The 20,708-nt window shown below is 41.1% G+C and overlaps 1 protein-coding gene across 10 annotated transcripts in view; it reads right to left on the bottom strand.

The window, feature by feature from the left end:
- SFI1 (SFI1 centrin binding protein) overlaps positions 1-20,708 on the bottom strand; it is a 104,250-nt gene that overhangs the window by 25,210 nt on the left and 58,332 nt on the right. For 9 of the 10 annotated variants that reach the window (XM_037510932.2, XM_054695261.1, XM_037510933.2 and 6 more), the window contains 6 exons: positions 19,901-20,011; positions 18,721-18,815; positions 17,027-17,144; positions 14,932-15,034; positions 2,599-2,755; positions 456-617 (listed from right to left, as the gene is read on the bottom strand). In XM_037510932.2, coding sequence (XP_037366829.1) covers positions 456-617; positions 2,599-2,755; positions 14,932-15,034; positions 17,027-17,144; positions 18,721-18,815; positions 19,901-20,011 — 746 coding nt within the window. The other variant, XM_054695262.1, reaches the window with a different exon arrangement.

The raw sequence follows: 20,708 nt of genomic DNA, 5'->3' as shown, positions 1-20,708 counted from the left end.
CTCAGTAAGTGAAAGCTTTATCATAATGATAGAGCTGCCAAGAAACAGATAGTTGTGATTATTTCCATTACCTAGTGGGTAGAAAAAAGCAAGGAATGAGAACATCAAATTCATGACAGTGGAATCACCCCTGAGGTGGGGGAGGGGAACATAATCAGGGAGGAACAGATAGGATGTAATGTTAGTAATGTTCTAACTTTGTTGGGTGGTGAGTACACAGATATCACTGTTATACTTTAAATCATAAATGTATGTTATACATACTCTTTTGTATGAATAGTCCCAATTAAACAATTTTTTTTAATAAGTCAACAGAAATCAACTGTCCCAAATTGTACAAGCACTCATTCCCATGTTTCATGACTCTTGTTTTATGTGACTCTTGTTTTACCAGCTGCTCAGTGCCAGCTGTCTTGGCTGAGACCATGAACAGGGATGGTGGATGAAAAGGATACAGTGTTTCCAGTGAGTGAAGGCCCGCCTCAGCGCCATCCTCCTGGCCAGTTCTCCCACCAGTGCTTGGTGGGCATGTAAGCGTTTCCTCTGCTCCCAAGCCCACTGCCAATCACAGAAATACGTCTGCAGCACAGTGACATGGTGGAATTGCTCAGCCATCTCTGCAACAGAGAACATAAACTTTAGTGTTACCCCCGCCCCCCCAGCACCCCCCCACTGCCACAAGACTGATGGGGGCGATGAGCTACAAGCACATTTATGACAAACTGAATCCCACTGATGGCAGACAGCAGGGATTCAAGGCCACTCTCACAAAGATCCCTACAATAGGGCCTCCCTGGTGGTGCAGTGGGTTGAGTGCAGCGCTGTGGAGCTGTCTGCAGCCTCCACAGTGCCAGTTCGATTCCTGGCCAGCCGGGGGGAGTCCCACATGGCAAGGCAGACCTCTCCTGTCATGGCCGCTGCTCCCCTCAGCAGTGTACTTCGGTCCTTCTGCCTGTTCTGCTCCCCGCTGTCTCTGGTGAATTCTCTCACCCTCCCGCGCCTCTGGCCTATACCCCAGTACTTGTATAAATAAATAAATCAAAAAAAAAAAAGGAAAGAAATACATACAAAAAACCCTACAGTGAGTTTATTTTTTCTTTTTTTAAGATTTATTTTTTAGGGCCTCCCTGGTAGTGCAATGGGTTAAGAGACAATCTATGAAGATGTCTGCAGCCAGGGATTGAACTTGTGCTGCAGTGGCTGGTGACAGCTTGATAGCACTGAGACTTAAATCCCTGCGTCACCAGGGAGGCCCATACAATAAGTTTTTTAAATACTGGAGAGTTATTGGAAAATCCTTAGCTATATCCCCTTTCTAAGGAAACAGAAAAGGTCTAATTCTAAGGAAGAGGCTATAAAATCAGTTACATCAAAGGGTTAAGGCTCCTGGTTAATGACTAAAGTGCAGGAAGGGTGTGTCTGGAAGAATAAGGCCCACTGGCATACTCTCAAGGTCGTTTCTCACTATTGTCTCTTTTCTGATGTCTCCTAGATAGGACTTTAGGGAGGGACTAAGTTAAGGATATGCTAGGTCAACATGCTGGCAAAGACTTTTTGAGCTTTCAGCCAGGCTGATTCTGGTTCCAGCTTCACCTCCTTTTAACACTAATTAGCTAATGGCCTGAGGAGTTTAGATCAGGGAGTCAAAGGGAACTGGGTCTGGAATTCAAATACTGTAACTGGAGGCAAATTAATTTGCATCTCATGCTGAACAGCTTAATGCTTTCACCTTCCAGACTTGGGCAAGGGGACAGTTCGTCCCCATTACTAGCCTCAAATGGACACATTCAAATTCTCCCAAGAGAGTGTTTGAGAATTCTAGGAGATTTCTGCAGGGAGGCCTAGATGAAAGCCAGAGAGCCTAAGGCTGCATCAAGCACATCTACGTAGGTGCAGCAAACCCAGTACAAAAAGTACCAAAGGTCATAACCCATGTATTATTACTTCTGAACTCCAAGTGGGAAACCAAATCATAAGAACAATGTTCAAAAAGTCGACATCATAAATCACACGCATTTGCATAACTGGGGACAAACAGTAACAATCCAAATATCTATCAACAGAAGAATGGCTAAACAGATTAAGGCAAGCCATCCTATAAAATTTTTAAATTAAAAAAATTTTTGAAGAATACAAAAGACCCAGAAAAGTGTTCATTAGTTGTATGGAAAAAACGAGATAGAAAATTGTATGTACAGGGTCTCCATGGTGGTGCAAGGGGTTAAGTATCAGCACTGTGAAGCTATCCGCAATTACTGCAGCCAGGGAGCTACCCACACAGCGCAGTAGACCTCTTCTGAATCACCCGCTGCTCCCCTCAGCAGTGTGTTTCAGTCATTCGACCTGTTCTTCTCCCCACTATGTGTCAGGTGAATCCTCTCACCTCCCCCGCACTTCTGGCCTATCCCCTAGTTCTTGTAAGTCAGAAGGAAATAACTATAAATGAATCAAGGATGAGGTAGTACCCTCCTTCATGTCCCTTTTACAAAATTTCTGGCATAGTATTATCTCTCTCCTGAAAAAATTAGCACCACTGGCAGTAAGAGCGTAGAAATTGTGCTAGGCCCTCTGTCTCTAGAGCCCAGGACTCCTGCTCACCATGCTGCTGTCTCTTCACTCTGCGGACCTGTAGGTATTGAAGCCAAGCCTTCAGGAATCTCCACTTTTGCCAGTGCTGATGATGTCTCGCTGCACAAACCATCTTCCGTCTCTCCCGCCAGACATGCAAGAGCTGCTCCTGCCACTGTGACCAAGCCTGAAAAATAGGGAAATGACAAGAGAGCAAAGGCAGGATGGTGGTGGGGGAAACATTAGATTTCTCGGATATGATATTGTGTTACATAGGAGAACATTCTTATTTTCAGGAGACCTAAGTTGAAGTGGTTAGGGTAAACTTCATATCTAATTTTAAAGTGTAAAGGGATATAGTTACAGACACAGAGAAGGCCAATGTGACAAGATGTTAATAAGGGGTTAAACTAGTGAAGAGTATACAGTATCCACTGTTTTTTTCTGTGATTGGGTTTTGTCAAAAATAAAAAGTTGGGGGGAGGGGTCACAAAAATATTTCCTGAAAGGAATAAATCAGTGATTTCAAAACCAACCAAACAACATTCCTCTTAAGACCACACTTGGCCACCCAGCTAACACTTGATTCTTTCCTTTGATTTCTAAACTCTTCAAAAGGGCTATTTTTTAATAATTTCTCTTCTAATTTCTCTTCTCCCAGACAAGTTTCCTTGAACCCTCTCCCCATCAGGTTTACTGAAACTACTGTTATCAAGAACATCAATAGTATCCACATTGCCCAACTCAAAGGTCAAATCTCAATCCTCACCCTGCCAGAAGCATCTGACATAGCCAATGACTCCTTTCTTCCCCTGCTTCCAGGATACCTCAGGTCTTCCCTTGTTCAAGTGGCTGAAACCAACCTCTTCACCTGGCAAGGCTCAGTCCGGGAACTTCCTCTCTAGCTACACTCAGTCCTCTGTGATTTCACCCAGTCTCCTGGCTTTAATAGCATCTGCATTTTGAGCCCTGTAAATCTGTACTTCTGGCCTGGACTCTATACCTATATCAAACTGCCCCTTCACATTTCTTCATGGAGATGTCACAAAACGTCGATCAGGAAGAAGATGTGGAGCTCAGAATGGAGATCCTGTCTTCCCCCACAAGACTTTCTCCTCCATCTTCCCCACTTTAGTAAATGGTAGTTCCACTGTTCCAGTCACATAAGACCAAAAACCCGGGAGTTTTCTTGAATTTTTTTTCTGAAATTTCACTTCTTATGTATCCACTTGAAAATCCTGTTGACAATACCTTCAAAATATATCCACCTTACTATTTATCTTATCCAAATGTCTCACCTGGAATTTTCTAATAGCTTCTTCACTATTCACCCTCTTTTGATTTTCCATGGTCTGTTCTTAACTCAGCAGCCACAGTGATCCTTTTTTGGTTGTTACAGCATTAAAATCTCTCCTTTTCATATGATAATCTCACTCCCGTCTCTCCCCCTTTCATAGCACCAATCTGTTCAAACTTTGAGTGACTGTCTCCTCAAGGAGTCTTTAATTCAGTCCTCTGATCCGTGTACTTCTTGTGAACTGACAGATCCATGTTAGGCTTGGCGGAGTCATGTTCAAATTTTTAGGCAAGAACACACCCCTAGCAGTGCCCATGAGGCACATCAAGGCTGGCTGCCACAGTCTAGCAAAGCTAAGATTGTTCTGTGGCTTCATAGGCTGTCAGCCCAATCCCTCCTGTGTATTTCCCCATCATCTTCTTACCTACTGACTGCTTTTCAGATTCTAGCAGTCTTTCTGCATTTATTAACTACAATTCTATAAATAAGCCTATTCATTAACCCTCTGGTTTTAGAGAGATGTGGTTTATACAGGAAAGGCAGGATAATTGCTTGATTTTTACTTTTATTTTTATTTATTTATTTATTTAAAGATCTATTTATTTATACGAGAACTAAGATACAGTCAGTCAGAGGCGTGGGAGGGTGAGAGAATTCACCAGAGACAGAGTGGAGGGTAGAACAGGCAGATGGACCAAGGACACTGCTGAGGGGAGCAGAGGGTGAGGCAGGGGAGGTCTGCCGTGCCATGTGGGTTTCTCCCTGGCTGGCCGGGAATTGAACCTGCACTTCAGAGGCTGCAGACAGCTTCAGAGCATGGCGCTCAACCCGCTGTGCCACTGGGGAGGCCCCTGCTTTCACTTTTATTTATTTATTCTTTAAATTTTTTTTAAAGAGATTTATTTTTATTTATTTATACAAGCACTGGGTACAGTCAGAAGCGCAGGAGGGTGAGAGAATTCACCAGAGCCAGATCGGGAAGCAGAGCAGGCAGACTGAAGTACACTGCTGAGGGGAGCAGCGGGCGGCAGGAGAGGTCTGCGCGCCATGTGGGACCCTCCTCCGGTGGCCGGGGAGCAGCCAGGGGATCAAACCTGCGCTGCAGAGGCTGCGGGCAGCTTCGCAACCCAGCGCTCAACCCCTGCACCACCGGGGAGGCCCTGCTTTCACTTTTAAAGCAATGAATGCTCTACCTGATAACATGACCAACGAGTTCCCTTTCTTTGTCATTATGAATCTATGAAATTTATGTATTTGATATGCTTTCAATCCACTTCAGTCATTTTATTTTTTGATGTTCAAACTATTCTATTTTAAGCTTATCAGTCATTGGTTCTCAAGTTCTTCTGACACAACCCTTTAATTTCTTCACTTTCCAGTACACTATAGCTTAGGTTGATGATGTATTATTTCCCATTCTAGACCTGAAATCAGTGATTTCTCCAAAAAGTCTCAGTTCCTTTCAGTGGGAAACAGTAGACACCACAGTTAACTTCCCCAGTATTATCTTATTGGCACTGCTTTCTAAGACTTTTCAGCAAATAAGAGTTAGAAAGACATTTTTAAGGTTAAGAAAAATCTATAATGAAATATACATTTCCAAATTTAGATTTACAGGGCTTTTATTTACTTCATTCTGTACTTGCAATCTTTTCCTTTACACTGAAATTTGTGATTCCTAATGACACATAGTTATTTGCTTTTTCTTACAATGTAGCTGTAAGAGCTTCAACAGAACAATTCCAAACCTACTATTGACAATAAGACTACTGAGTACAGTTTTAGATTTCTTATCAGTTCTTTGTGTCCTTAGGTTACATCCTAAGGGACAAACAATCAAAATGTTGTCTTTTAAAGTTAATTGAATTGGGCCTCCCTGGTGGCCCAAGGGGTTAAGCGCCGCACTATGGGGCAATCCACAGCCTCTGCATCACAAGTTCAATCTCTGGCCAGCCAGGAAGCAACCCACATGGCGAGGCAGATCTCTCTGTCTCGCCCACTGCTCCCCTCAGCAGTGTATTTCAGTGTGCCTGTCTGTTCTGTTCACCTGCTCTGTCTCCAGTGGATCCCCTCACCCCCCACATTTCTGGCCTGTACCCCAGCTCTTGTATACATAAATAAATAAATCTTTAAAAAAAATAAAGTTAATTGAATTATTGTCTGTATAGTCATTGCTAAGTACTCGATATATTTGTTTCAGAGTGTTTTAAAATTGTAGAGATTAAACAGGGAAGGAAAAAGTTAAACTATCACTATTTGCAGATGATATAATATATATAGAGAGCCCCAAAAACTCCACAGAAAAACTAATCAAATTAAACAATCAGTTTAGTAAAGGTGGAAGGATACAAAATCAACATACAAAAATCAGTAGCCCTCCTATACACAAACAATAAATCTGAAGAAGAATCAAGAAAACCATCCCTTTTATTATTGAAACAAAAAAAAAAAAATCAAATACTTGGGAATAAACCTAACAAAAGAAGTAAAGGACCTATACAAAGAAACTATAAAATAAAACACCATTAAAAGAAATAAAAGAAGACACAAAGAAATGGAAAGACATCCCCAGCGTATGGATTGGAAGAACATTATCAAAATGGTCACCCTATCAAAAGCAATTTACAGATTCAATGCTATTCCAATAAAAATTTCAATGACATTCTTCAAAGAAATAGAACAAATATTGATGAAATTCATATGGAGCCACCAAAAACCCAGAATAGTCAAAGCTCTCCTGAAAAAAAAAAAAAAGGGAGTGGAGGTATTACACTCCCAGACTTCAAACTATACTACAAAGCCATAATAACTGCATGGCAAAACTGCATGGCACTGGAACAAAACAGACATATGGACCAATGGAGCCAAATAGAAAATTCAGAAATAAACCCACAGATTTACAGTCAACTAATCTTTGACAAAGTAAGAATATGCAATGGAGCAAAGAAAGTTTGTTCAATAAATGGTGTTGGGAAAACTGGGTTGCTACATGCAAAAGAATGAAGCTTCACTACTACCTCACACCATGCATAAAAACCAACTCAAAATGGATTAAAGAACTAGACATAAGACCTCTAACCATAAAATATATAGATGGAAATATAGGTGAAACGCTACACGACATACACCTCAAGAACATCTTTAAAGACATATCACCCAAAGCAGTGATAGCGAAGGCAAAGATAAACAGTTAGGACTACATCAAATTAAAGAGCTTCTGTACAGCAAAAGAGACAGTAACCAAAACAAAGAGACACCCCGCCAAGTGGGAGAAAATTTTTGCACACAACACTAATGATAAAGGACTGATCACAAAAATCTACAAGGAGTTGATGAGACTCAACAAAAACAAAGTAAATAATCCAGTCAAAAAATGGGCAGAAGAGCTAAAAAGAAACTTCTCCAAAGAGGAAATGCAAATGGACAACAGGCATATGAAAAAATGTTCAACATCACTTGTAATCAGGGATGCGCAAATCAAAACTACAATGAGGTACCATCTTACACCAGTGAGAATGGCACATTTTTTAAAAAGATTATTTATGGGCCTCCCAGGTGGCGCAGCGGTAGAGCGCTGGGTTGCGAAGCTGCCCGCAGCCTCTGTGGCGCCGGTTCGATCCCCGGCTGCTCCCCGGCCACCGGAGGAGGGTCCCACATGGCGCGCAGACCTCTCCTGCCGCCCACTGCTCCCCTCAGCAGTGTACTTCAGTCCTTCTGCCTGCTCTGCTCCCTATTCTGGCTCTGGTGAATTCTTTCACCCTCCTGCGCTTCTGACTGTACCCAGTGCATGTATTAACAAAACAAACAAACAAACAAATAAAAATAAAAACATGCCTCTATTAAAAAAAAAAAAATTATTTATTTATTTATTTATTTATTTATTTATTTATTTATACAAGAACCAGGGTACAGGCCAGATGTGCAGGAGGGTGAGAGGATTCACCAGAGACAGAGTGGGGAACAGAACAGGCAGACTGATGGAAATACACTGCTGAGGGGAGCAGCGGGCGAGACAGGAGAGGTCTGCCACGCCATGTGGGACCCTCACCGGCTGGCCGGGATCGAACTGGTGCTGCAGAGGCTGCAGAGAGCTTCACAGCACTGTGCTCAACCACCTGTGCCACCAGGGGAGGCCCAAGAATGGCACATATTAAAAAAACTAGCAACAACAAATGTAGGTGAGGATGTGGAGAAATAGGAACTCTCCTGCACTGCTGGTGGGAGTGCAAACTGGTCCAACCTCTATGGAAAGCTATGTGGAGATTCCTCAACCTGTTAAAGCTGCCATATGATCCAGCAATCCCACTCCTGGATATTTACCCAAAGGACACAGAAAAATTAATTTAAAAGGACACCTGCACCCCTATGTTTATAGCAGCACTATTTACAATAGCTAAGCTATGAAAACAACCTAAATGCCCAAAAATAGATGACTGGATCAAGAAGATGTGGTACATATACACCATGGAATATTACTCAGCATTCAAAAAAGATAAACACATGCAATTTGCAGCAACATGGATGGAGCTGGAAGGAATCATGCTCAGCAAAATAAGCCAGAAAGAAAAAGAAAAATACCGGATGGTCTCACTCATAGCAGGAATTTAGAAAACCTAACTAAGGGACCAGGAAAAAGACTAATTATAATAAAGTAAAAATCTAAATCAACAAGCAACTATAAACCAGAGACAAAATACAGGGGGAAGGAGTAGGATGAAAACAAGAAGGGGTGGGAATTGTATGGGCACTCTAACCATGACGAAAATGCATACATTGTGCAAAAATGAAACATAATGTAAAAAATATATAAAATAATAAATAAATAAAATTGTAGGGATTGCCTTTTCTCCTTTTTTTTTGATTTACTTTTTTTTTAATTTTTGGCAGAAAAGTTATATCTGCTTTATATTTTATTTTTAAAATTTTTTTTCATTTTAAAATTTTTATTTTTAGAAGTTTTTGTATATAAACTTGACAGATTTTAAAAACATAATTCACATACCATAAAATTCACCATTTTAAACTGTACAGTTGGATTTTTTAAAAAAAAAATTATTTTTTAATTTTTTACATCATTTTTCATTTTTAAACAATATTTGCTTCCCCCCACCCCCTCAGGTGTAGTCCCCATAGTTTTTCCTTCACCAATGCACCTGTGCAAACCATCACCTCAGTCCCCTGTGCTCATCCCTCCCTCCCTCTGATCCCTCTCCCTCCTCCTCCTGTCCTGCAATATGTCTCTGATTTATAATTTACTTTTGTTTTCTAATTACGTAAAATATTTAGGTGGTTCCAAAGTTACAACAATGTAACAGTGGTAGTTCACAGAAGTACTTTGTTCCCACATTGTTCCCTTCCTCCCCCTCTCCCACACACTCATCTCTCTTCCTTTCTTACCCAAAGGCAGCACACAATGAACCAGAGGGATCCTGTTAAGAAGTAGGTGTGATCTTATCACTCCTCTACTCAAAACCAGTAGCTTCCCACCTCCCCCTGGAATAAGAGCCAAAGCCTTTATAGGGCACAGCCTGTAATGCCCTAAAATATGCCTCCTTCTTACCTCACTACCCAATTCTTTCTACTTTCCCTCTCACAATCATCATCTCTAGATATATCAAGTTCATGGATGGCATGATTCAACTTTACATACATGATAGTTTCCTTCAATCTAATGTAGTCATTGCATTATAATAGGAATCCTAGTAGGCGTTGTTATGGAGCATGACAAATTATTTCTAAAAATAATAAGTGAAAAAAGACTTCCTAAAACGACTTTTAAAAAGAGCAAAAATAGTGCCTCCCTGGTGGCACAGTGGGTTGAGCACAGCGCTGTGAAGCTGTCTGCAGCCTCTGCAGCGCAGGTTCGATCCCAGCCGGCGGGGGAGAAACCCACATGGCGCAGCAAACTTCTCCTGTCTCACCCGCTACTCCCCTCAGCAGTGTATTTCGTCAGTCTGCCTGTTCTGTTCCCCACTCTGTCTCTGGTGAATCCTCTCACCCTCCCGCGCATCTGGCCTGTACTCTGGTTCTTGTATAAGTAAATAAATCTTTAAAATAAAATAAATAAATCTTAAGAAATAAAAAGAGCAAAAATACAGGCGATCCTTTTCTATATGCAGACTCAAAAGCTATATAGTAAGAGTAGGCCTAGACTACACAGCAAGCACTTGCTGATCATCCCCATACTTCAGTGCTGCTCTAGGCATGTTCCCTGTTTCATCACACTTAGTCTTCAACAATCCTATTATGCAGGTATTATCTACTTACAGGTAAGAAATTTAAGGTATGGGCAGGTTAAATAGCTAATTCAAAGGCACAACAACATTAGGAGAGAGAGGCAGAATTTCTACCTAGGCATTCTGCCTAGAGAACCTATACTCTTTCTTATCTGCATCATAAAATCATAATTAAAACAATGTGGTACTGGCTCAGAAGTAGACAAATACACCATTGGAACAGAGAGCCTAAAACAGACACATGAGTAAAGGGGACCTTGTTTTGTAATGGAGGTAGGATTAATAATCAGTGTGACAAAGACAAAGAATAAACTAATTAGTAAATAGTGCTGGGCAATTAATTATCCATATGGAAAAGTGACAAACTAAGGGGCCTTCCTGGTGGCGCATGGGGTTAAGACGCAACTTAAGAAGCTATCCACAGCCACCGCAGCACAAGTTCGATCCCAGCCAGGGAGCTAACCAGATGGCGCAGCAGACCTCTCCTGGCTTGCCAGCTGCTCCCCTCAGCAGTGTATTTCAGTCAGTCTGCCTAGTCTGTTCCTCACTCTTTATCTGGTGAATCCTCTCACCTTACCCCACTCCCCCCCACACCTCTGGCCTGTACCCCAGCTCTTGTATGCATAAATAAATAAATCTTTTAAAAAAAAGTGACAAACTAAGATCCATTTTACACAATTTATAAAATTGAATCCAAGATGTATTAAAGACCAAACCATAAGAAAAAACAATAAATTAGGTCATATTGAAGTATGAAAAACAAGCATTATTAAAAAGAAACTCAAAAAGACAAGCAGCAAACTGGAAATACCTGCAATTAACATAAGTCATGTACTTATGTTTAGTAAGTGGAATTTAAAACAATGTGTAGAAATCAGTAAGATAAAAACAAGCAACACCACAGGGAGGGAAAAAGGGGTGAGTGATGTAAACCAGCTCAAAAACAGAAACTCAAGTGGCAAAATTCATGAAAAGATGCTGGGCCTATTGGGAGTAAGGGAAATATAAATTAAAGCAACAGGCGCCTCCCTGGTGGCACAAGGGGTTAAGTGTCAGCACTATGAAGCTATACACCACAGTCACTGCAGTATGAGTTCAACCCCTGCTAACCCAAATGGCGAGCTAAACCATATGGCACAGCAGACCCACTGCTCCTCTCAGCAGTGTGTTTCAGTAGATCTGCCTATCCTCTGTCTCTGGTGAATCCGCTGTCTCTAGTGAATCCTCTCACCCCCTCCCCAGCACCTCTGGCCTACCCTCTGGCTCTTGTATGCATAAATAAATAAAATATATCTCTAAAAAAAAATCTGTTGCATTAAAAAGAGCAAGCTGCCAACCATTCATCTATTTTTTTATAAAGATTTATTTATTTATGCATACAAGAACTGGGGTACAGGCCAGTGATGGAGGGGGTGAGAGGATTCACCAGAGACAGAGTGGGGAACAGAACAGGCAGGCTGACTGAAATACACTGCTGAGGGGAGCAGCGGGCGAGTCAGGAGAGGTCTGCCTCGCCATGTGGGTTGCTTCCTGGCCTGCCGGGGATCAAACTCGTGCTGCAGAGGCTGCGGATTACTTCACAATGTGGTGCTTAACCCCTTGCACCACCAGGGAGGTCTCATGTATTTCTTAACTACACAAAGCCTAAATATTTATTATGAATCTATATGCACACAGATTTGTTTTATAAGTAAAAAAGAATACAAGAGAATAATGATTTCAGTCCCAGGATAGGGTTATCTCAGAGGGGAAAGTGAGAAGGGAGAAAGGGCCCATTATATCATTATATATAAATTCTGGGCCAAGTATGGAAAATGCTAACACCTTTTAAATGAAGGTGGTGGGTACTTGGCTACCTGTTGATTTTTTTTTTTAAATAATAAATTTTATTTTTATATTCCCCCATACAATTGCAAACGCCCCATTCTGACCCCAATCCTTCCCCTCCCGCCCCCCAAAAAGTGTCTCTGGTTCATAGTTTTTTGTTGATTTTGATTTTCACTTTCTTATATTCATTTTCCTGGTCCCTTATTTAAGTTTTCTAGATTCTTGCTATGAGTGAGACCATCCTGTATTTTTCTTTTTCTTTCTGGCTTATTTCGCTGAGCATGATCCCTTCCAGCGCCATCCATGTTGCTGCAAATTGCATGTGTTTATCTTTTTTGAATGCTGAGTAATATTCCATTGTGTATATGTACCACATCTTCTTATTCCAGTCATCTATTTTTGGGCATTTGGGCTGTTTCCAAAGCTTAGCTATTGTAAACAGTGCTGCTATAAACATAGGGGTGCAGGTGCTCTTTGTGGAATTGATGTTTCTGTGTCCTTTGGGTAAATACCTAGGAGTGGAATTGCTGGATCATATGGAAGCTCTATGTTTAGTAGGTCCAGAAATCTCCACACAGCTCTCCTACCTGTTGATGTTTTTATAAATGCTTAGTATTTAATGTTTCTCTGTTTGAGGTGCATAAATTTTATTTTTAAGAATTTCACATGTCTCATGATGGAATCCTGCCCAGTTCAGAGATGTTGTGGGGATTACCTGTAAGTTCTCAGTAAACCACATGGTACTTATCAGACACATGGCATTATTACTGATAATTTGCACCCAAAATTCAGGTCTAAGAGTCCATATCTTAGCTTTGGCCCATATCATTATTATCTTGGTTACTCATATTTTTCATTGGATTTTATTCATGACTTTTGACTAATTTTATAAGTGAAATTCAATGTCAAACTGAAAAATTGCTACCCTTAAAAGTGCTTAATTAAATCTGCTATTGCAAGCTGCAAGCTTTGAAGACAACAGTAAAAGGGCAATTCTGAAAGTGTTGCACACAACAGCAGCATCACTAGACTGCTTCAAACTGGCTGTGTGCAGCAAGAACATTCACAGTTGTAAGCCCAAGGGCGAGAGAAAATCAGTATCATGTTTCTGTGTTTATGGCATTTTTTCTATCTCTCCACTGAGTTAGGTCTAACTCAGGACAATGTAGGATGCTGATTAAAAGAACGGCTCTTCAGGGCCTCCCTGGTGGCGCAGGGGTTAAGACACAACCTATGAAGCTAACTGTAGCCACTGTAGCACGAGTTCAATGCCCGGTCAGGGAGCAACCCACATGGTGCAGCAGACCTCTCCTGACTCACCCGCTGCTCCCCTCAGCAGTGTATTTCAGTCAATACGCCTGTTCTGTTCCCCACTCTGTCTCTGGTGAATCATCTCAACCCTGCCCCACCCCGTACCTCTGGCCTGGACCCTAGTTCTTGCATGCATAATTAAATAAATCTTGAAAAAAATAACAGTTCTGCAGTTTTCAGAATGGGTTTAAATTCTGGCTCTGACACACCCTATTTTCTGCAAAAATATGGAATTAAAAAAAAAGAACTATGAAAATTAATTCAGATAATTTATGCCAAGCCCCTCATCCAGCACCTTGCACAAGGAAGACCACAGTAAATGCTATTGTTGCCGCCGCCACTGTTATTCTCATTACGGTTATTATTACTGGCAAGAACTGTATGTCTCAATTCCTTGCTTTTGTCTGAGAAGACCTTCTGAGTTTAAAGGTCAGTAAATTTTTTCCTTAAAGGGTCAGATGAATATTTTAGGCTTTGCAGGCCATGTAGTTTCTACTGCAACTCCTCAACCCCGCCCTAGCAACCAGAAAGCAGACTTAGACAATACCTGAATGAATACGTGTAACAAGAGGTAGTAGGCCTAATTTGACCTGGGGGCCAGTTTGTTGACCCCTGGTGTATATGATTAGATATGCAATTTGCATGTCATCTGCACATATTGCTTATACTTATGTGGCCAATGCGAAATGATGTTAGATTACAAAGATATTACTCCTATACTTTTTAACAGGCTCTTCTTTTTCTCTCTTCCCTGTTTTATTCACTATAACTGAACATTTTATTCACGAACACAGTCCTACAAGTACACAGCAAAAACAAAAATGTGACAGAAATTCAGAGAGTCTATCAAAGGACATCAGAAAGTTTTACCATAGCACAGTTTTGGTACAGAGGTTAGGTCTTAAAACTCACCAAAAGCTAGTGGCTTCCCAAAAAAAACCCTCTAAGACAAGCAAAGCTATATGAAAAAAAAGTCAGGTTTTGTTTTAAGTCCGTTTCTTTTCTGCTCTTTTTATTTCCCAATATGCTGTAGGTAAATAGTAATGAGGAGGTAAGAATATATACTATTCCTTTAGGCATGTGTAAAACTAATTCCTGGGCCTCCCCTGGTGGCGCAGCAGTTGAGTGCTCGGCTGCGAAGCTGCCCGCAGCCTCTGCAGCACCGGTTTGATTCCCAGCCACTGGTGAGGGTCCCACATGGCGCGACAGACCTCTCCTGCCGTGCCCGTTGCTCCCCTCAGCAGTGTATTTTGTCAGTTTGCCTGTTCTGTTCCCTGCTCTGGTGAATTCTCTCACCCTCCCGTGCTTCTGACTGTACCCAGTGCTTGTATAAATAAATAAATAAATAAATAAATAAATAAATAAATAAATAAATAAATAAATCTTTAAAAAAAAAAAAAAAAACTAATTCCTAAGTCCCTTTCCAGTTCCACATTAGCAGAAGTTCTCTAAAAACCACTGGTTGTCACATCTAGCATATTCCTAAAAGTAGTCTCTGTCTGTTGAAGAGCCTAGCCTTTTAGGCAGGGTCTGTCCTCCACCCCATTTAGGTTCCTGAGCTACAGGAAGGGCCCAACGAGAGGCAGCAGCATGATGACTAGTCTTCTGCTTGGGAATCTGATCCCACCTTTTGTGGGTGTGGGGCTAGACAACATATACAGAGGAAATCAAAATTGGGTCTGCTGGACTGACCTGCAGCTGGAGGCTCAGGGCCCTGTGCTTCACAGCCAAGGCATGGAGAGCATGGCCCATGCAGACCTGTTCCAATCCCCGCTTCCACGCTCTCCAACACACCCTGTTAAAGAACAAATTGAAGATGAAACTAGTCAGATAAAAGCCACCCAGAAAAGAAAAGGGCAGTGAGGGCTGGGCCTCAGGCATTCAGTTCTCATCCCTCTCCCTCATGATATCAACTCTAGATTGGTATCTGCTAGAGTCACTGCCAAAGAAACCAACTGAGAAAGAGTCCTACAGCTGCCAGTTAAAGGTTGGAAACTGGTGGCTCCTAAGGCCAGACCCAGTCTTAGACACTACAGACATGCCTCTGTCTGTAGTCGCTGTTTGTTTTCTTACAAATTATTGCCAACACTTAAAAATCAGGAGATTTCACAAAACTGTGCAAAAACAGTAACTATTAGGTTTAGAATTTGAAGGTTCCCTTTCCTTCTTACTTTGCTGTCCATGTTTTCTTTTTTTTTTTTTTAAGATTTATTTCTGCATACTAGAACTGGGGTACAGACCAGAGGTATCGGGGGTGAGAGGAGTCACCAGAGACAGAGTAGGGAACAGAACTGGCGGATTGACTGAAATACATTGCTGAGGGGAGCAATGGGCAAGACAGGAGAGGTCTGCTGCACCATGTGTGTTGCTCCCTGGCCAGGGATCAAACTTGTGCTGCAGTGGCTGTGGATAGCTTCATAGTGCTGTGTCTTAACTCCTTGCACCACCAGGGAGGCCCCCTCCTGTCCATGTTTTTATTCCAGGCTTTGTTTCTTTCTCTTATTTTCTAATTTTCTGAAGGAAAACAGTAATGAGCAAAGGAGAGTTTGCAGCCTCCACTTTATGGAAACATTCACATTGCCTGGTCACTGTATTTATAATCTCTCTTTCCTCCTAACCTTGATCGTACTAATGGCATCATTTATTTCAAAATATCTAGCATTATTACTTATCCTTTTAAGCACTTAAGGAATTACGAGTTCCCCAAATAGTACCAGCAACATTTCAAGTCCTTAATAACTATACACTGAATAAATAAAATATTTCCCATAGACTCTAAAACTGCATACTTATTAAGCATTTAAAAATATTTGCTGAATAAATTTGAAATAACCCAAGAAAGTTTTTATTTTAAACAACTTCATGTCTACTGATATTCTGCATACTGTACTAAACACAGATATGACAAGCATACTTCATTCCACTGTGTTTCACAGATACCGCATTTCTGATAAGAGCTACCCCCAGGGCCTCCCTGGTGGCACAAGGGGTTAAGACGCAACCTATGATGCTATCCGCAGCCACTGCAGCACGAGTTCGATCACCTGGCCAGGGACCTACCCACATGGCGCAGCAGATCTCTCCTGACTCGCTCGCTGCTCCCTCCAGCAGTGTATTTCAGTCAATTTGCCTGTTCTGTTCCCCACTCTGTCTCTGGTGAATCTTCTCATCCTCCCGCACCTCTGGCCTGTTCCCCAGTTCTTGTGTGCATAAATAAATAAATCTTTAAAAAAAATTAAAATTAAAAAAAAAAACTTAAAAAAAAAACCACTAGGGGACTGTCAGACACAATGCACAATGTACAGTGGAACGAGCCCCATTATATGGAAACTCTGGCTTTCATGACCCTCCAAAGTGTGGACAATGCTGATGAGATGCAGTGCAGGCAGCAGTTCATAGTGCGGGCTTTGGTATGAGAAAGATGGGCACTTGAGCTTTGATTTTACCTTTACAACTTACATGAGCTTAGGCAAGCTGCTCAAATTTTCTGAGACTTACTGTCTTTCTTAATCACTACAACAGTACTTATTTCATAATTTGTGGTAAGGACTACATAAGACACTTACATTAAATTAGCACACACACAAATTTAACATAGGGTTTAGTACATAGTAAGGATGTTCATTAATTATGACAATGTGAAAACCAGATCTTATAGTTGAACAAGTTGTAACTAAGTATTTATGTTTGAAACATTGTTTTAAGGTGAATTATTTTGCTGCTTTCCAGCAGTATCAAGCAAAGCTGAGGTAAAATGATGATGTGTAGAACCATTGAGCACACTCACCATATAATACTCCGCTGCCTAAATCCCAGGGCAGTGGTCTGCATCTGACGTTTGGTCCTACGAAAAACCACGTATATCAACCAAGACTTCCAGGCCCGCCGCATCTTTTGCTTTACATCTAGATGCACCAAAGAGATTTTCAAAATGGGGTGGGGGGGAGACGTATTACTCTGGGTTGTGACAAAAGCTCAAAGCTTCTCTGTACTCATCCCTCCTTAGAATATCTAACTTCCTCTAGCCTTCAAGTGGCCCCTGCTGGAAACATTGTGAAGCTATGCAAAAATAAGGATGCAGGGCATCCCCTGGTGGCACAATGGTTGAGTGCTGGGCTGCGAAGCTGCCAGCAGCCTCTGCAGTGCTGGTTCGATCCCCGGCCCCTGGAGAGGGCCCCACATGGTGCGACAGACCTCTCCTGCTGCACCCGCTGCTCCTCTCAGCAGTGTATTTTGTCAGTCTGCCTGTTCTGTTCCTCACTCTGGCTCTGGTGAATTCTCTCACCCTCCCGCGCTTCTGACTATACCCAGTGCTTGCATAAATAAATAATCTTTAAAAAAAAAAAAAAAAGGATGCAAGAATATGTGAAGAATGATTACAAAAGTGAGGACATTTGCAAATCATTTAAAGGATAATCACTGTACTGCATGGTTCAGAATTTCTTTATTTTAAAAGTTCTTAATTTTTTAGAGATGTATTCTGCAATATTTACAGATGAAATAATGTAAATAATGCAGGAGGCAGGGAAGTTGGGAGATGCAGCTATAACAAGACTGGTGTGATTGGTAATTGCTGAAGCTAGGTGAGGAATACATGAAGGATCATGATTCCTTTAATGCTGTAGGATTTTTTTAAAAATTTAATTTCCATAATATAAAGTTACAGAAGAAATGTTATAAAATTTGCAACTTGAAACAGATTGTAAAGTACAGTTGGCACCTCCTACTGGTGGGTTCTGCCACTGCAGATTCAATCAAACACAAATCAAAGATACACACTTTGTGATCAGATCTATGATAATTGTGTATTTATGGGGCAGACATTTTCCCCTTGTTATTATTTCCTAAACAATATAGCATAACAACTGTTTCATAACATTTACATTGTACTGGCTAGTGTAAGTAATCTAGAGATGATTTAAAATATACAGGAGGAATGTGAGTTATATGCAAAAACTATGCCATTTTATAAATGCAACATAAGCATGACAGTTTTGGTATCTGTGGAGGGATCCTGGTATCAAGAGCCCCCACAGACACTGAGGGAAAACTCTAGAATAAGCAAAAGAAAAGGATACTACCTATATGTGTTTGTATTTGTTTGTGAAATAGAATAAAAAGGACCAGAAAAGGGCCTCCCTGGTGGCGCAGGCGGTTGAGTCCAGCGCTGTGAAGCTGTCCGCAGCCTCTGCAGTGCCGGTTGAATCGCCACCAGCCATGGAGCAAAGCACATGGCGCGGCAGGCCTCTCCTGTCTCACCTGCTGCTCCCCTCAGCAGTGTATTTCGGTCAGTCTACCTGTTCTGTTCCCTATTGTCTATGGTGAATCCTCTTACCCTCCCGCACATCTGACCTGTACCCCGGTTCTTGTATAAAAATAAGTAAATCTTTAAAAAAAAAGTTTTTTAAAAATAAATAAGCCTTAATAAAGAAATAAAGTTAATATGGGCAATTTCTTTAGACATGTACTTCTTTTTCTCACCATGATTCTCAGCTCTCAAGTATTTGTTTCTCATCTTGTGCTGCTCATGCACATAAGACTTCCAGGCTTGAAACATCAGGTTGTACAAGTAATATCTGAGAAGCCAAAAAACAAATGGCATTTCTTTAAAACAGAACAACTTCTAATCCTACACACCCAGTTTGCTCTATACGGAGGCAAAACTAACATGTTCTGACACAAAAAAGTCATATCTACATCCTAAGTTAAAATTTTCTCTCTGATAATCATGGTGAAACCTAATCTCCTCCACATCTTTTGGCATTACAGAGGAAAAAAAGCTTGACTTCTCCAAGAATAACTTCTGGAATGACAGTCATATCTTAATCATCCACAATATATAATGCCACACACTGCTCCTTTGCACTAAAACACAGTGATATCTCTTCCTTTGTCTATTCCTTCTTGATACACACACTATACACACTAAGACCCCAAGTCCCTCCATATTTTTACTACCCACTCCTATGACTTGATTTCACACTATCAGCTTATTAGAACTATTCAATATGTATTTTATCTGAATATCCATAAAATCAGAAAACCTACCTAAAGAACCTAAAATGGGGCATCCTGTGGTGGTGCAGTGGTTGAGGGTTGGGCTGCGAAGCTGCCCACAGCCTCTGCAGCACTGGTTCGATTCCCGGCCACCGGCAAGGGTCCCACATGGCACCACAGACCTCTCCTGACACGCCCACTGCTCCCCTCAGCAGTGTATTTTGTCAGTCTGCCTGTTCTGTTCCGTGCTCTGGCTCTGGCGAATTTTCTCACCCTCCCGCGCTTCTGACTGCACCCAGTGCTTGTATAAATAAACAAATCTTAAAAAATTAAAAAAAAAAAAAAGGAAACTAAGATGACTGAGAGATAAATCCATTTTAAAGACGCAAAGTGTCTATCTTTTTAAAAATAGTCTAAAAATGCATATTGATATAATTCCCAATTTTCCCTCTACTTGTCCCTACAAATTCTAATGTCAAGGATTAAGTTTTCTTTCCTTTCATTTCTACTTTCTTTACATATACCTATACATTTATAGAAACATACACATGCTGGGCATATACTTTCTCCCCCAATCAATGTAAATTAACTTGAAACTTGCCAACAAGTAGTTATTTGATAATAGGGATCTGTAAAATTGAAAAAATACAACATGAAAGTTGACCTGTAATGACAGTCAGCTCTAACGCAGAGCTTCCATTCCTGATGGGAAACCCACCACTCTTCCTTCCATTCTTCAAAAACTTTCCGTAGCATTCTCTGTTCATAGTAAAACCTAGGGCAATGAAAATAATCAGAGGTACATGATGATATTAGCACTGCTGTTACCAAGTGATAGCTTCATACTGCATTGCTTTCTCATAGAAAAGCATGGTCCATTGTTTGGTAACATCAAATAAGAGTTTTTTAGGTCAAAAATCTTAGAAACAGGTAAACTAGAAATGATGTTCAAAAATGTTATACTACAGATATTACCAATTAAAGATGTTAAAATAAAATAAAAATCTTACTTTTCACATACCGTAAGTTGAGAATAATCATTTCCAAGTTTTTTCATTCACCAGACTAAAACTTATTTTTTTTAAGATTTATTTATTTATGCATACAAGCACTGGGGTACAGGCCAGAGGTGGGGGGAGCGTGAGAGAAGTCACCAGAGACAGAGTGGGGAACAGAACAGGCAGATTGACTGAAATACACTGCTGAGGGGAGCAGCAGGCGAGTCTGCTGTGCCATGTGGGTAGCTCCCTGGCTGGGGCTTGAACTCGTGCTGCAGTGGCTGCAGAGAGCTTTCTAGGTTGCATCTTAACCCCTTGCGCCACCAGTGAGGCCCTAAAACTTATTTGTGATTAGTAAAAAGTAACAGCTACACTTTCACTTACATACATAGGAAGTTGAAAATTATAAAATAAGCAACCCCCTAATGGAATTCCTAGTACTTAACAGAAACAAAGCACATTAGTTTAACTGAA

This window comes from Talpa occidentalis, unplaced genomic scaffold (genome assembly GCF_014898055.3).
Source record: "Talpa occidentalis isolate TD23 unplaced genomic scaffold, MPIMG_talOcc4v2.1 talOcc4.14, whole genome shotgun sequence".
Taxonomy (NCBI): Eukaryota; Metazoa; Chordata; class Mammalia; order Eulipotyphla; family Talpidae; genus Talpa; species Talpa occidentalis.
The sequence above is the reverse complement of the archived record's forward strand: the minus strand, read 5'-3'. Positions and strand labels throughout refer to the sequence as shown.